General features: G+C 35.0%; 1 protein-coding gene across 1 annotated transcript in view; it reads right to left on the bottom strand.

Moving 5' to 3' along the window:
• Positions 1-16,101, bottom strand: part of FER (FER tyrosine kinase) — a 167,145-nt gene that overhangs the window by 78,971 nt on the left and 72,073 nt on the right. The window contains exon 11 of the mRNA XM_066568772.1: positions 3,363-3,455. Within this exon, the coding sequence (XP_066424869.1) occupies positions 3,363-3,455 (93 nt within the window). The remainder of the gene's footprint in view (positions 1-3,362; positions 3,456-16,101) is intronic.

The following is a 16,101-nucleotide window of genomic DNA, read 5'->3' as shown; positions in this document are numbered from 1 at the left end:
ATATTTAATTACACTTTTTCTTCTACAAGGAGATGGCCTCATGTATTTCACCATGCTTTTCATCATCATCATCAAATCCTCATTTCATCATGCTGTCCTCTTTCCTTATATTGAGCCCCTTTCTCTCTCCCTGCTTAACAACCCATTAAAACATAGGCTTTTCTCCAACAGTAAAAAGAAGCAGTCCTCAGCTGCTTCTCTTATTTCAAGAAAAAAACTGAGCAAACAGCAGTGTGTTATGTCTACTCAAAAAATTGTATATTATTCCTGCACTTGCACCAAGAATTAAATAAAAATAATAATGGGGATGCTCAGCAGCATGCTCAATATTCTATTTTTGTATATATTCTGAATGCAAATTCTGTTCAGTAATCCCTTATTTCCCATGTTTGAGCAAACAAAACATTTTCTCAAGGTATTTTTTCTCTCACAGTGTAAAAGAGTAGCACTGACACAAATAAGAATGTAAAGCAATAAATTTAAGTTGATAATTGTAGACAAAACCCTATGGAATATTTAGTCTCTGTGTACCTGGCTCATGCCCACATGCTAACAGTACACCATCTGAAACAAGCAGTAATTCCACCTATTATCCTATAACAGTAAAAAAAAATCCTATAAACAAAAGCAGATGTTTCTGTCAAGCTCAAATGTGTCTTATAAAAAAAAATAAGCAGAAGGGCAGAAGCTGGCATTCATGATGCAATTTGTTCAGACTCTTCATTCAGATTATTCACAGTATTTCATTACTGGTACATGAAAGTTACCCCCACTGTTGTGTTTCCTCTCCTCATTTCATTAAAGTTACATCCCTTGCTGTTATAGAAAATTGGCTTGTATTTTGTCCAAAAACTATCTGAATCCTTCACCCTGTTTCTTTCTCTTCAAACAACATTTTTTTCCTATGTTACCTTCCCCTTCTGAGAGCACATACAGAATTTCAATGTCAACACACAAAAACTCCTGCCTGCTTTACAGTGGCACAGTTTCCCTATGACTTTTTCCAGATGACATACAAAAAATTAGTCCTTTCAAATTTATACAAACAAAATTCAATTTATTCCACCAATTAAAAATACTGGACAGTGTTTATAATATAGCACTACATTTAAATCATTACATTGCTCCATTTCTAAAGTTTTAATATATTTAAAAATTAAATACTTAGAAGTACTTTAAAAACTTTAAATGCTTCAACTCAATAATTTGAAAACAGGTAGACAGGATCATTTTAGACTAGACTATATGAGAGGATCAGTACCAGTCCTTTTCCAAATCTGCTTTGACATCCTTTTCGTACTGGTCTATTTAAAAAAATAAAATTTTTTTAATGGATGTTAATATTACTTTATAATACACATTCAATAATAATTTTGAATATTTTGTTGATGGATAAGTTTTAAGTACCAGTTTATATATTTAGCAATTAAACATGCTTATGTAGTTGTCAGCAGGAAATAGCTGACCACATTTAATAGCTAAGTACTAATTCGTGAAGCAAATTTGAGCTGTACACATATGGTCAGCTTTTCTAGCACACACAAAATCGCTAAATCAAAATACAAAGCAAAAGTGAAAATCAGCTGAAATTTATACATTGTAACTGAAGTAATTTAAGTGTATTTAAGAAACAGGTAATCAAGATTGCACTTGTTACTAGATTTTACTTTCTGATTCAAATGAGCCAGCACCAATCTTACTTCTTCCAAATATATTCCAAGGTTTCCCCAATCCTATCTATCACGTATCTACAGCCAGATTTACATCAGCTTACATGGAATGAAATCAGAGTGTGGCACATAGACTATTTAAAATGACACTTTTACCCAATTGACATTTTGACATTGACTTTCCCTGATTTAATTTAAGCATTTTATGTCAAGATTTTTTTTTTTCAAGTTTTTTTTTATCTCAATATTTTTTTTTTCTTCCAGTTTTTCTCTGAAGCAGTTTCAGGTAAGTTTTTTCTGTGGTTTGTGGAAGCTTTTTGGTTTATTTTGAAGTCATAAGTTTTGTAATACAGAGAAACAGAGATGAACACTGTGTCTCCCCTACATGAAGAACAGAGGTCACAGAAATACACATTTTAATTAGTTTTTAATATTAAATGCTGCCTTTTTACCACAACTAGAACTTTATTAAAATGAAGATCACAATAATGTGGAGATTTTGTTTAACATTAAGGATATTTTAATATTTTAGCAAGGTTTTTCCTATTACTTTTCAAATGCCATGCAACTTTTATGTTTTTCAGAGGAAAAGCTTTTCTACCCTAATTTTATCTCATGATTGTACTTATTTTTCCATTCCTTCATCACCATGTACAGTTGTCCTCTGTATACAACAAGTATATTTACACATATGCAATTGTTATTTCTTCCACTCCTTCTGAATACTATCTAGCTTAAATATGGTTTGCTGTGCCCTTTAATGGGTCCTTGGATGCACTCCTGCAGCATAAAATAGAAGACCCATTGCTTCTGAAGTTTTCTCAAGAATGTTACTTTGAGCTTGTATTTTAGGTGACAAGATCACAATTAAAAGGCAATTTTAAACAATTTTTAAAACTTCACCCAAATTTCTTCCAGGTGTTTTTCCCCTTTTGTTTGGTTTTTGAGTTGTGGTTTTTGTTTTATTTTAAGTTGGGAGGGTTATGGTGATCACATGTTCAAGAAAAAGGTTTTCAAGTTTTCCAGTACGATCTGATGCATCCACCAGTAGAGGTTCAAGGCTTCTAACTAATCTTGCAAGCTTCCATATGAAACAAACAGAAGGAAATACAAAAGTAAAACAAACAAGGACGTTTGTCCAAGCAATTACAGAATTTGAACAAAAGCAAACTGTATCTCAGAGATACTCAACAACCATTTTTAGTGGGGTTTTAAGCAAGATTACTTCAAGTAACTTACATAGTACAGGAGTAGTAGCAATAGTAACAATATGCTTATACATTGGAGCTTTTTTAAAAAAAATACGGGTAATACAATTACTGCAACAATGGTAAAAATTGGTAAAACATGTATGGCCATCTAACCTAATACAGATTATTATCATACAGTGCATTTCAAGAAAATCAGCCTCATTGGGAAGAATACTCTGAACGATATAGCACCACTCCAGGAGCTGCAAAGAACATACAAACTGTGATTCTCCTAAAGTGTGGCAAGTTGTTCTGACACACCACTATACCATGATATTATCCTGTATGCTGATCAGTCAGAACAGTGTTTATATAACATTGTTTTAATGTAATTTTTGTCCATTCAGATGAAAATGCATGATGTTTCAAGGAAAAAGAAATCTTATTTAAGCTGAAAAAACAATACACTATATCACAACACTACAGTATTGGTACTACTTACCGATGATGAACCCAACATGGATTTTGGAGACCTTATAATTCCAGCTATGGAATGACGTATAGTGTCAAACCTTGACACTTTATCCTTCTTGTCCTAGGAGAAAGGCCATAATCTTTAGTGAAAAAAAGCAAATCTGTAGGATCATTATTTATTGGAGAATGTACAATATAGAATCCTGAATTTCACTTAAATAAAAGGTAGGGGCTGAACTGCTATTGATACAAGCCAGAAAGTGTCAAAATCAGCAGGATTAAGCAGAGATCAATTTAACCACTTACAAACTCTGTATTTCCTAAAATATTCTGTGTAAATATTTGAACTATAAAGAAAACTGAAATTCCTTTATACTCCAAAAACAATAGACATAAGTCTCAGTTCTCCTGAAACACCTGAAATTTTAAAGGGACAATGATTTGAAAATATGTAATAAAAATCCCCACATAGTAAAAAACCCTATGTATGTGCATTATCCATACTTAATAGATTTTAGGGGTTTTTCCCTTTATTAACAGGTCCTTCTTTAACAACAGACTACCTGTAAATATTAGCACCCATTGGTGCAAGTAATAGGAGCCATTTCTCTTCTGATATTATTGTAAACCATAAGTGTCACTGTCACTTCTGACAAGCCACTGCCTGAATTTAAAATTCTGCAAGAAGAGGGTTCTGACTGGAACACTGAAACAGCCTTTAAGCATCTCTAGTTCAGCAGAAGTCAATAGAAATTCCAAGGTGTCAAAAGCTGACTTAGTCCAAAGACCATATTTTTCTTTATCTCTACTATCAGCTCTCAAACTAAAAACAACTTTTAAAAAAAAAGTATTTTCAATATGGACAAACTGAGTTTATTACTTGTAAATCACCTTCAGAAACAGCAAAGATACTTCAATGACTACTCATAAAGTACATAAATTTGAAGCAGAAAAATCACACATTAACAACCTCATTCTAATTAGCTTTAGGTTAACTCAAAACTGTAAAAAAACTGGTAATGAAGACAGACTACAACTGTCTGCCAATGTTACAAAGAAAAATTGCTTCCAAGTTTCCAATGCACACCTTTAAGAGAAGAAACCTAAGATCTCATAATGTAAGAAATGCAGCTTCAGTTTATTCCAAGATTTCCAAACAAGCAACAAATCTGCACACCAAATTTGGAAGTCTTTGAAAATTATTTCCAAATAGAGTTTATCTTACAAGATACAGGTTAAGCCCTCTCAGCAAAATAACGCTATTTATTTTTTAGCAGAAGTCTGCAATTTGCCTTAATTTGTATGCTATTGAATAAAAGAGTGCAAAAACCAGCCAAATTGTGAGAACTCTGATAGGGAGTGCATCTGTCACAGAAATACTCATTAACAGGGTGCCCACTTACCCATCAATAACATTTTTATACATTTTATCAGACTCAATTTTATCATATACTAAGTAATTTAATTTTAGTAAAACAACTCCGTGCTGAAAGCTGATTTTTATTCTTATGACACTGCTGAATTAAACTGCTCACACCAAAAAAAAAGAAAAACCAAAAAATACCCTAAAAAAAATCAACCAACCAACCAACCAAAATAAAACCCAAAAAAACTCAGAAAAACTCAACAACAAAAAAACAAACAAAACCAAAAAAACTTCATTAACAACTAAGACACAAAGTCTACATTAGCTTGCATGCTGGCTGTGGAATGATCCACTCAGCACATCTCTTCAGAAGTGAGGCATGAAATTTAACACCAATTACTTGTATACTTCTTACATAACAGGAGAAAGTAAGTTACCAAAAGATGTACGAACTCTACTTCACTTCCCACAACCAAAACTCAAGAGCTCCCTTTCTAGTGGACACTAACAGCCTGCTTACCTAGCAACAACATCAAACTACAAGTAAGGTTCTACATTCAACAATTTCTCATTAGCAAAAACATATTAACAACAGGGGGCTTTTTTGATTCAAAAGATCAGGCTCAAGGCCTGGGACAACTTTGATAAGCACCACTGAATGACATACAAAGACAAACTGCTGCATAAAATAGAGTGAGTATTGAAATGTGGATTTTAAGGGATAAACTTTGGCTTTGTTCAAAATGTAGTGCATCCTGTTCCAACTGTAGCACATTTATAAACAGTATTTAGCATTTCTACAGTTCTTTCCCCTGTCATATTGAAACTAGTCTATATCTTACAGCAATGAAGATTCAGAATTTGCACAGCAGGCATAACCAAACATATGACAAAACACAACTGTAGTCAGTACTGAGTTTATTTATTCCATTCAAGTATTTTTAGGGCAACCCAGATAAAGCTAAAGAGCTACAACAGTGGTCTTCTTCTGACTTTTTTTGCCATTGCCCAGCTGCAGTGTGCCTTAGAAGGAACTACTTGATCTTGCAGGAAACCTGTTTTTCACTCAGAATATTATAAACATCAGTATAAAGGGATTTTTTAATGCACATTAAGTATATCTTTTTTCTAAACTAGTGTAAAACTGCAACCCAGAACATCCCATCTACTTATTTTAAAATGTCTTTATGTACATCTGTGTGTAATATCTTACTAGTTAAATCAGGGTATTATTTTAAGTCTGACTTACAAAATAAAAGCAAATACACATCACAGCTATCATTCAGTGATCTCTTCCCAGCCACAGCAAATTTTGAACCTCTTAGTCAAGACACTCAATTCAACAAAGGATTTAGTAGTTGAAAGGATTATTTCAGGGTATTAGGTAATTTAAAATTTCTGAAGGAACCTAGCAGAGAGCAGAGGCACTCTTCACTCAGAAAGTTCATTACAATTCCACACAGTGCTCATTCCAACAGACATCATGTCACCAAACAGAACAAACATGCCAAATATGTAGTCATGACAAAAGTTTCAAAGTTGTAAGACATGTGACTATCAGATTAACTACCCTGATCTAGACACTGGAAACGTATTAGGAATTCTGCTTCAGTGATGCTATAGAGAGCATTGTGGAGTATTACACTTACTAGCATACACAACACAGCCACTAAAGCATATTAGCTGATTCAGTTTCATTTCAGCTCAAATTAATTAGTTTCAGAGACATTAAGAAAATGGTAGCATGATTTCTCACTTATTTTATATAACACCAATTTCACTAGAAAGCAAACTAACCTGTAGATCATAATATTTTATGTAATAACTGAATTACTACAGAAAAAATTGTACTCTACCATTAAGAAGCTAGGTATGTACACAAATACAAGCTGTCATTAGAAAACATTTTAACCTATTTCTTTTAAGTGTGTTTAAACACACCTATGTCATGGGAACACATAAATTATGAAAAATGCATGACTGATATTTCCTTTTTTAGAACTAGCCATGTTTCTAACGACTCCGCAAAACAAATTGAAATTAACTATATCATAAACTAGATATAACTGAGGTGGGGGATATCATCAGGTTTAACAATGATAAGCTGTGGGATGAGATGCCATCCACTCACACCACTGAGATGCCCACAGCCTGGGGTAGGCAGGCAGGTCAGCAGGAAAACACCTGAAAGAACACCAGGGAATTTCAGCCACCCCAGACACAAAGTCAGCCTTGCTGGGAGCCCACTGAAATGGCTCTACACAGCTGCAGATAGCAGGGGAGTAAACAGGAAGAACTGGAGATGTGCTCACGCTTTCGGGGCCATAACCTCACTGGTATCACTGAAGCATGGTAGGGCAGCGCCTGTGGAGTGTCAGAATCGAAGGATGAAAAGCTGTTCAGTTTTCTTTCCTTCTTAAGAGGGGAAAAAATTACTTCAGCTTTTTTCAAGAGATGTCACAACAGAAGACAACCATTCTGACATTCTTCCATTCTTTCTCCTCTCACAAGTGACAGAAAGAAGAAATTAAGCATAAGAACCAAAAAAGAAGAGCAGGATTCAGGTCAGTTGAAAACCATGAGTGAAATACCTGCTATTTTACTTGAGGATTTCCTCAACTGCATCTTTAAATATGACCAGAATCTGGGCTTCTGTGTTTCCTATATTCTCTTTGGGGGATCTTGTGCAGTGTGAGATCCTGTGTGTTTTAGTGGATTTTTCACTACAATTTATCTTCCATGGTCATGCCCTTTAACTGATACGTTCCTGTGGACAAGTCTCTCATTTGCCAAGCACACAGTCTTGTCACTGAGCACAATCACTGCAAATCTTAACAGTGTATGAGAAATAAAACAATATATCCAGCAGAGTGACACAACCAAAAGGCAGACCAGATGAGCCATAGTCACAACAGTATTTTCAATGAACATAGGCAAGAAAAAGCAACAGGAAAAAAAGGTTTTGCTTAAATTGAAGTGTGTGATGTAAAAGCCCAGAAGAGTTTTTTAGCTGTATAAATCCAGGACTAGGGCTGTATTTTAGATGTTGCTATAAAAGAGAAATAGTCTATATTCTTTTTAGAAAAGCAAGTAAGAGGCTAGAGAGAGATCTAAGATAAAGATGAAATAGAATTAATGCTTCTGAGTGACAGGCAAATACTAACACTACCAATCAAAGGTGGAAGATTATCAGCAAGAGACAAAGGACAATGCAGCATATATTGAATATTCCTAAAACACTAGTCAGCCATGTATGTACAGTGATATAAATAAGCCCATACTCTAATATTATTCCATTCAAAGAAAAAAATGCCTCATGAGTCAGATGTGAGCTGTCCACATGGATACAGAAGTTGAATGTGGGCGTGCAAACTAAATCATAGAACCTTTACAGAAAACTCAGAGGAAATGTGATGATGACTCTACAAGACAAAGAGAAAATGCTCTCAGAAGAAAAGGGATTTCAATTAGAAGAAATTAATCAGTGATATCTAAAAAATGAGAATGATATCACTGTTTCTGTAATAGGGTTAGGGAACTGGTCCTCAGATATTTTGTGGAAAACTCAGTAGAATACAAGGGCTCTAAGATAAATTTAGACAGGGAAATCCCAGCAGCTACTGCAAACGATGTTCAATGAACATACAGATGAACCAGGCATACAGTCAGCATCTGCCAGAGTAATTAATACAGTTTTTTTAAAGTGAATGCTAGCTTCCTTTCTCGTTTGATAAGACACATTCCACAATGAAAAAAGTGCTGAACAACATTCATCTCAAGGCTTTAAATTTAGACAATGGGCAGAACAAGGAATAGTTTTGGTTTTTTTGAAGTCTACGGAAATATGGAGTGAGAATGAAGTTTTGTGATTTACAAGCAGAAACTCTTCAAAATAGAGAAAATAACTTTCTGAAAATGATCATCTGCATTAGTCACTTCAGTAGTGGAGATTAGAAGTTACTAAGGAGTGGCCCCAAAAGCAAGTCATAAATTTATACTGTGACATTAACTCTGAATGAGTGGATATACTAACCACAAAAAACTTTGTATGTCTGTTTCACAGCTGTTAGCACTTATTAAAAGAGATGTAAATGCCGACATATTAAAATTTGAGCATACAGCAGAACATGGCCAATACCCCTAAAGCCTATGATGTGGTTTCAGAAATAAGACTAATCTTGTTCCTCAAAACACTGTTCTCTGTTTTTTTAGGTTTTGTGGTTTTTTTTTTTTGGTCCCATTCATGTCAGAATTAGGTATCTCAGAAAGACCACATGCAGAAAACCAGATAAAGAATCATGCCATCTTTACAAAAAAGACACAGAGTATTTTAAATTATTAACATAGCACTCACACACAAAACCAGTTGCTGGTTGCTGATTGCTTGAGTTGAGTAGATCATCTCTTTGGAGTCCCTTTCCAGGAATTATAATATGCATTTTCTTAGTTTACTATTGTAGATATCTAGAACTGTGCAGAGTCATGTAGATATAATACAGTTATTAAAAATTTAAATAGTCAAAGTTAATTAAAAATATCTCATGTACAGAGTGAAACCAATTAAACAACATAGGTATTCAAAAATCACTTTATGATAAGTTAGCATTTTCTGTCTCAAACATCTTCCAAAGCAGCAGAAATTATGCATAATTGATGTATACATATTATAAAACACTGCACTGGATGCAAATTAATATTACCTATCCTGCATTGCAGGGGGCAGCCTGAAAAACAAGACTTACAAGTGTGAAATTTGATAATTGTTATAATTTCTCAGACCAAAAGCATATCCTAGACTATGCCAGTGGAGAAATAACGTGTAAGAAAAGGAGAATGACAATTCTTCAGAGCATGTCTTTGCTCTCCAAGCAGCTGTAGTGTAAGATAAGCCTTACTGGTTAAGATCTGATGTTTCTACATGCAACAGTCATGGAAGGATTTTCCTTCCATATTTTTTAGCTGTTTTCTGAATCTATGTAACTTATTACAATGCCTTACTGTAGCAACCAGTTGCACAAGTTAATTACACATTTTTGAAGAACATGTTTCTGTGCCTGTTTTGAATCATTTGACTAATGTGGTTATTTGATGAGCCCTACTTCTTGCTTCTGCAAAGACAAAGAAAAGTCATTATTCCTTATTCACTTCCCCCATGTATCCCCACACCCAATACATCTTTATCACAATCCCCTTCATTGCACATCTGGAGTCTGTAAAGCCCAATCTACTTATTCACTAATGCTACAGAAGCTCCTCCACATATCTGAGCATTATTATTTTGTCTTTCTGAATTCTCCTACATCAGTTTTCTAATTAAGGGAGCTGAAAATATAATTGGTTACATAAAGCCAAACTCTTCTGTGGTACATAGCAAAAGGACAATTTGCATTAAGAAAAACACCAGTTAAGACACTGAAAAAACCAAAAACCTCACAATGAGGACAGTGATTAAACACCGAAACAGGTTTCCCAGAGGGACTTCCATCACTGGAGCTGCTAGAACCTCAACATGTATAAGGCATTTTGCAGCCTGGTATAACATTAAAGATGGCTCTGCTCTGAGCAAGAAGCAGGACCAGATGGACCCCCTGAGATCTTTTCCAATTTATTCTGTGGTTCTATGGCATTTGGGAAGAAGGTGCACATCAATTAATACAGCAATGTAATGTTTTCTGCTCTCTTCTTTCTTCTTTTCCTGAAAATTTCTGGCATGCTTTTTGGTTTTGATCACTTCTAGTGACCTCACATCTTCAGGAACATTTAGACCTTATTTTGAGTGGTAAATCCGAAGTCATTAATGGTTTATGTGAAATCAGGCAGTATTACTACAGGCTGGTCTACAGGAATGTAGTAACACAATACTAAAAGTCAATATTAAAAGTTTTTAAAAGGCTGTTACAGAAATAATACGTACAATTTTTAAAAAGTTCAGGGATTTATTTAACTTACTATCAAAAACATTTGTTTTCGTTCAAAATAACGTTTTTTTCTCTTATGATTACTTTTATTTATTTCATTTCTTATATATCAGATTTTGAAGTTACAACAGTGGATAGAAAGTAATTTTAATTTTTTTTCCAGGAAAACACCAGCAAGTAAAAGTATTAAGCAAGAGACTGGTGAAATATTTGGAGACAAAAACCTGAAAAATCTTTGGCAGATTTTACCTAGGAAAGGTTCAGCTATCAGCAAACACTCTGTGTAAATAGATTAATTTTTAAAAAAGAATTATGAATACTACAATATGATTGACCCTTCACTTTCTTTTTTGAATCCCTATCTATCATAACAGAATGTACAGTTAAGTTCTCTGCTCTGTTTTCTGTTTTAATTAAGACTTTCAGAAGGCTAATTTTTCAAGCTACATATGAAATGTCAGGGAAATGTCACCTTCATCTTTTAAATAATTAGCAAATCTTCCAAACACATGAACATGTGTTAAATGTCTTAACAAAAGTCGAGCACCTCTTAATGGGGGTTTGCAATAATGTTTCCAGAAACACAGTCCATTTTAGCTCTTATATACACCTAACAGCACTTTTATTTTTAAAAAAATGATACTTGGATTTCACCAAATTATCATCAAGAATGTCAACAGTTCTCTAGAGAAAAAGATGACTAAATGTACCTCAACACCTAAGCTGAGACACTGAGATCTTGTATAAAAACTGGTTTTGTGGAAGGAAAAAGTAGCCAGACAAGGGCTTTTGCAGTGCAAATAGGCTTCTGAAATTAAGTATTCCTTCTCTGTTTAATGACTGTATCTCTACACCACTAAATCCCAAGACACCTCTATTCATTGATTACATAATGATGCCAAGTAAATTGCACCTGATTTCAATAAAGGCAATTTAACAAACCAATTAAAACTCTTGAAAGCTTACAGACAAATTTAGAATTAATAAATACTTTTTTAAAAATAAGTTTAAACGCTATTACCTTATTTAAATTTGGAAACATATAACAGGGAAAATTAAGACCTCTATCCTTTAAAAACCTCAGGCTTGTATGTACATTTTCAGATATGAACTGTTTCACTGATTTCAAGAGCAGTGTTATTAATCAACAATTGCCATTATTAACTGAATGTACAAAAAATTATTAATTCTCAAAACATCATTTTACTTGTTTCAAGTAATAAAAAACTATTAAATTTCAGTCTGTATGGCTCTTGCTATATATGATAGGGAACTATCTTTTCATGGCATGGTCCTTCTCTTCCTTGGTTGCCATTGCCACATCACAGTAACAGATCTCCAATCATATTCACGAGTTTTCTCTTGCTATAATTCTGTGCAAGCTCATTAAGTTGCAATGGGAGAACATAAAACAGACTGCACTGAGTACTCATAGTCGTACTGCAGTACCTAATGTTCATAAAAGCAAGAAAGCCAACATCTTACATCCACTGGCAGCTAATAATTCAAAAAACCAATGGCATGAGAAAAACCAATGGTATGATGAACTGGCTGCTGGTGAAGGTCAGCATCTGCTAGGACAACATGCACAACATTTGGGCTGTGCTGCTGCTGCTGCTACTTCAAGAAAACCAAGACCCACAAGGCAAAAAGCAGTGAATAAATGTGCATCCACAAACCATTTCAATGCTAAAATTCTTAGGAGAATTTTTCAATCAAAGAGACTCATTTTATTCTTTAGTACTGCATACATCCAGTTGAAATAGTTTCAGGGTTTTATGACCAGAATTCTCAGAAAAACAGAGAAATGTAGTAGTGCTTCATGCTGCCCCAGAGTTTTAATCAAGATCAACACCACAGTTGCCATTTGAAGTGCTCAAGTCTTCAACATGCAATATATTTTTGAACCGGTTATATGCATCTATGCACAAAAAGACTGGTCTTGCCATCCTTCTTTCAAGTTAAAAAAGAAAAAACAAAACAAAACAAAGCCTGAGCTAGAACGAAAATTCTTGCTAAGGTAATAGAAGAAATTGATTTTTTCTACATTTTTGCAGCATTACTCCTACTTGGAAAACTGCATCTCTAATGAACTAGATTGTGATAAAACAGCAACCGAGAAATCAGTACTCCTTCACTAGAGATGGGAATATGCGTAGGAAATAAAATTTATGTCCTGATGTTTTCATATACATATATATATATATACATCTATGGAGAGTTGTTTTGGCACTTGTTAAAAAATTACAGTATTCTGTAATGGCACTTCCTCAATAGAATGGTGAAGTTTTAGGTGTACAGTAGCTAGCTTCAGTTTTAAAAAAGTTAACATCAAGCTTTTCAAACCAGTAAATATTACTCAAGGACCAACAGAACTTTATTACAACTACTGGCCTAATAAAGAGAACTAGAGTCACCACTCTGTGGGCTGATAACAAAAAGCCACAAGTGAAGAACCTCTAGGCTACATTTTACAGAAAGCATGCAAAATTTTCCAGTGTAAGTGCCTGAAGAACGAAGCTATGCATACAGTTCTCAACACAATGAACTCAGCAGACCAAGCAAATACAAACACAATGTCCAGGACATTTTTACACAAGGATCCAGATTGGATAACATAAAGTCTTGCAAATAAATCTCCAAAATACCTCAACTGCTAATGTTCTCTGCAACAGTCTGCAGTTGAAGTAAGGAAGGGACGAAGATCACCCACAGCTACCACAAGCATGTTGACGAATTCCTGAAGAGCAGTGTGCATGCCAAAGAATGCCATCTGGAACTGGAAATTGTCTTTACTAGCCACAAACTTAAAATAACAGTAACAGGCTTGCCAGAAATCCATATATACTTACACACCCTGCAGACTGAGAAGCACAAGCCATTCTCCTTTCCTCATTACAACCTGTGTTAGTTATTTTAAAACTCTAAAACCCTATGACAGGAAGCCAAGCCACATTTCAGCAGAGAACAAAACAAAACCAGTTCTCATTCTTTTATTCTAGATCTTCACAGGCAAAGCTTCTCTGGTCTCACTGAGTACAATGGCATCAGTATCTTGACAAAATGTGATCTCATAAAGTAAATCTGTATAGCAGTTTGTAGGTGGGGGATTATAAACAGCACAGAAGAGAATTACAGCTATGAGCTGCAAGCAGGCAATTTATTTCTGCCATGGAGGTTACTTAGGAGACGCTCAAGAAAAGTACAGGGAATGGAGAACTAAGGCAACAGGTCAGTGAAAAGGACAGTTTGGGGAGTTTCTTCCTAGAGATTACGCAAAAAATGTATTTCCTGACCTCAACTCAAGCAAAGGTTCCATCCAAAACATGGTTTTCTAAGGAGGACTGCATCTGTTTAAGTTCAGCATTTTGTATCCAAAGACATGGGAAGACAACTGATTCAACCAACTGGATGCAGTACCAAATAAAGGGAAAACTAAAGCTATGGGAGCAAGTGCTCTGTGCATCAGCAAATGAAGCAGCTGATGCTGCTTCCAACTGTGCCAATGGGGGCTTCGCCCAAAATATATCTAAATGCAGTATTTATAAATATAGCATGAACTGACTATGCCATTTATTAGGGACTGCACTTACTACATCAGTCAATTATTTTAATTAGAATGCACTACTCACTAACAAGAGCAATGACTGTCTTTCCAGATCTCATTAAATATATTCAAAAACACTGATGGATTTTGTTGGTTTTCAGCCATATTTACACTCAGTAATACCTGCTGAAGATAAGTGCTTTACAAAGCTAGTGGTGGAGTCCAGATCTTAGGCATTTAAGTCAAGAAAGTCTGGTTCCTGGCAGGGATTAGATATATTGGAGTAGCTGAAACCTGAACAGCTGTTGGGGAAGCAGTGGACAAAAGTCAACGTGTAAAGAACAAAGAATAAGAACAGCATCACTATATTGCATGATCCTGAAATCCATAAATCCTCCTATGGTTCAAAAGACATCGAAAACTAAATATCCAATAGCTGCGAGACCCAGGCTGCAGGCAGGGACCTGCAGCCCAACTTCAGCAGAAGTCCATGCCAACCTACAGAAAACACTATTCTCTAGGGGCATGAAGTGGGGAAACCACCAAATTTTCCCCTGACTTCAAAGAAGTTCTTATAGGCAGCAGAGAAATCCTGTCTCCCCAGCCAACCACCATGTCATTTTACCAGAGGGGCACTGTCTTTATGTTTGTCATCACAGTGTTCTGACTGGTACAAAGTAAGATTTCTTCACTTCTGCCCTCTACACACTGGCATCTACTAATCAAGATTCCTCTTATAATTCATTAACTGGCTTGAGTTGACTCACTGACAGGCTCTAATGAAACCACCTGACAAATGCTGTGTCAGGCACCAAGAAATGGCATTATATGTTAAGTGATCAGGCAGGATGTGAAGCCCTTTTATTCTCCCAATAAACAGCATTACTAAATATGGACTGGTAATTGTAACCTGTTTGGAAAAATCCTACTGTGAGAGGGTACATTTGTTTTATCACAACAAAACAAAGTTTCATGGAGTTGACCCTGAAGAGCTTCAGTCAAATGGGACATGACAGGTTCTTAGCCACATCCACATTTACATTAGATAAGTTAAACAATAAAACTGAAACTTTCATAACTGGAAAGAGCTTGCAGTATGCCTAGATTCAAATCTGATCAGGTATTTCTGTCTGACAGCTGTTTGGCAGGGTAGTCAGAATATGATGTTTACTTTTGGTCTTGACAGATACTTGTTTATGCACAAATCAGCCTGCATGTTAATAGATAAAATGATAGACCAACTTTGTGACAGCTTGAACACAAGTGTAGCACCATAACTGAGGTAGGCTTAATAAGTGATCTTTGCAGGGTGCCAAAACAATAAATATCTGCCAATTTAAACAATAGAACATCAATGCCAACCCTCAAAATTGGCAGTGTTCAAATTCAACTCTGAGTGAAGCCTATGGTCCACTGAACTCATGCACAGATCACAGCTACAAATCCTAGACACAAACACAACTACTTTGAAAATATAAATATCATCAATATAAACATGGAGGACAGAGTCAGTACAAATGCAAAGACTTTGAGTTATTAATTCAGTCAATAGAGTTTCTTTTTTTATTTCAATCATTACTTACTAAAAAGCATCTGAACAACCAAGCAGCGTTCCCTCAAATTTCATAAGCTGTATTTATTTGGCATACTCAAGCTGCTTGTTGAATCAAAAACCAGTCTCCTCTTTTACAGAAGAAAATCCTTTTGTGCCCACACCCCCCTGCCCTAAAAAATCAGTATTTTCTAGTTTATAGGTGTAGCTATATGTGATTCAATGCATCAACTTCTTAAAAGGTATGTTAAAGAAAATAATTGATTAAATACTTCAGTCATGTTAGTTGAAAACCCTATTTTCCTCACTATTTTTATTACATATTATAAAGCTACAAATTTCATTGTCACACAGTTCCTGAGACATCAAGATCAAATTGTACAT

This window comes from Molothrus aeneus, chromosome Z (genome assembly GCF_037042795.1).
Source record: "Molothrus aeneus isolate 106 chromosome Z, BPBGC_Maene_1.0, whole genome shotgun sequence".
Classification (NCBI taxonomy): Eukaryota; Metazoa; Chordata; class Aves; order Passeriformes; family Icteridae; genus Molothrus; species Molothrus aeneus.
This window is presented reverse-complemented; position numbering and strand designations above follow the sequence as displayed.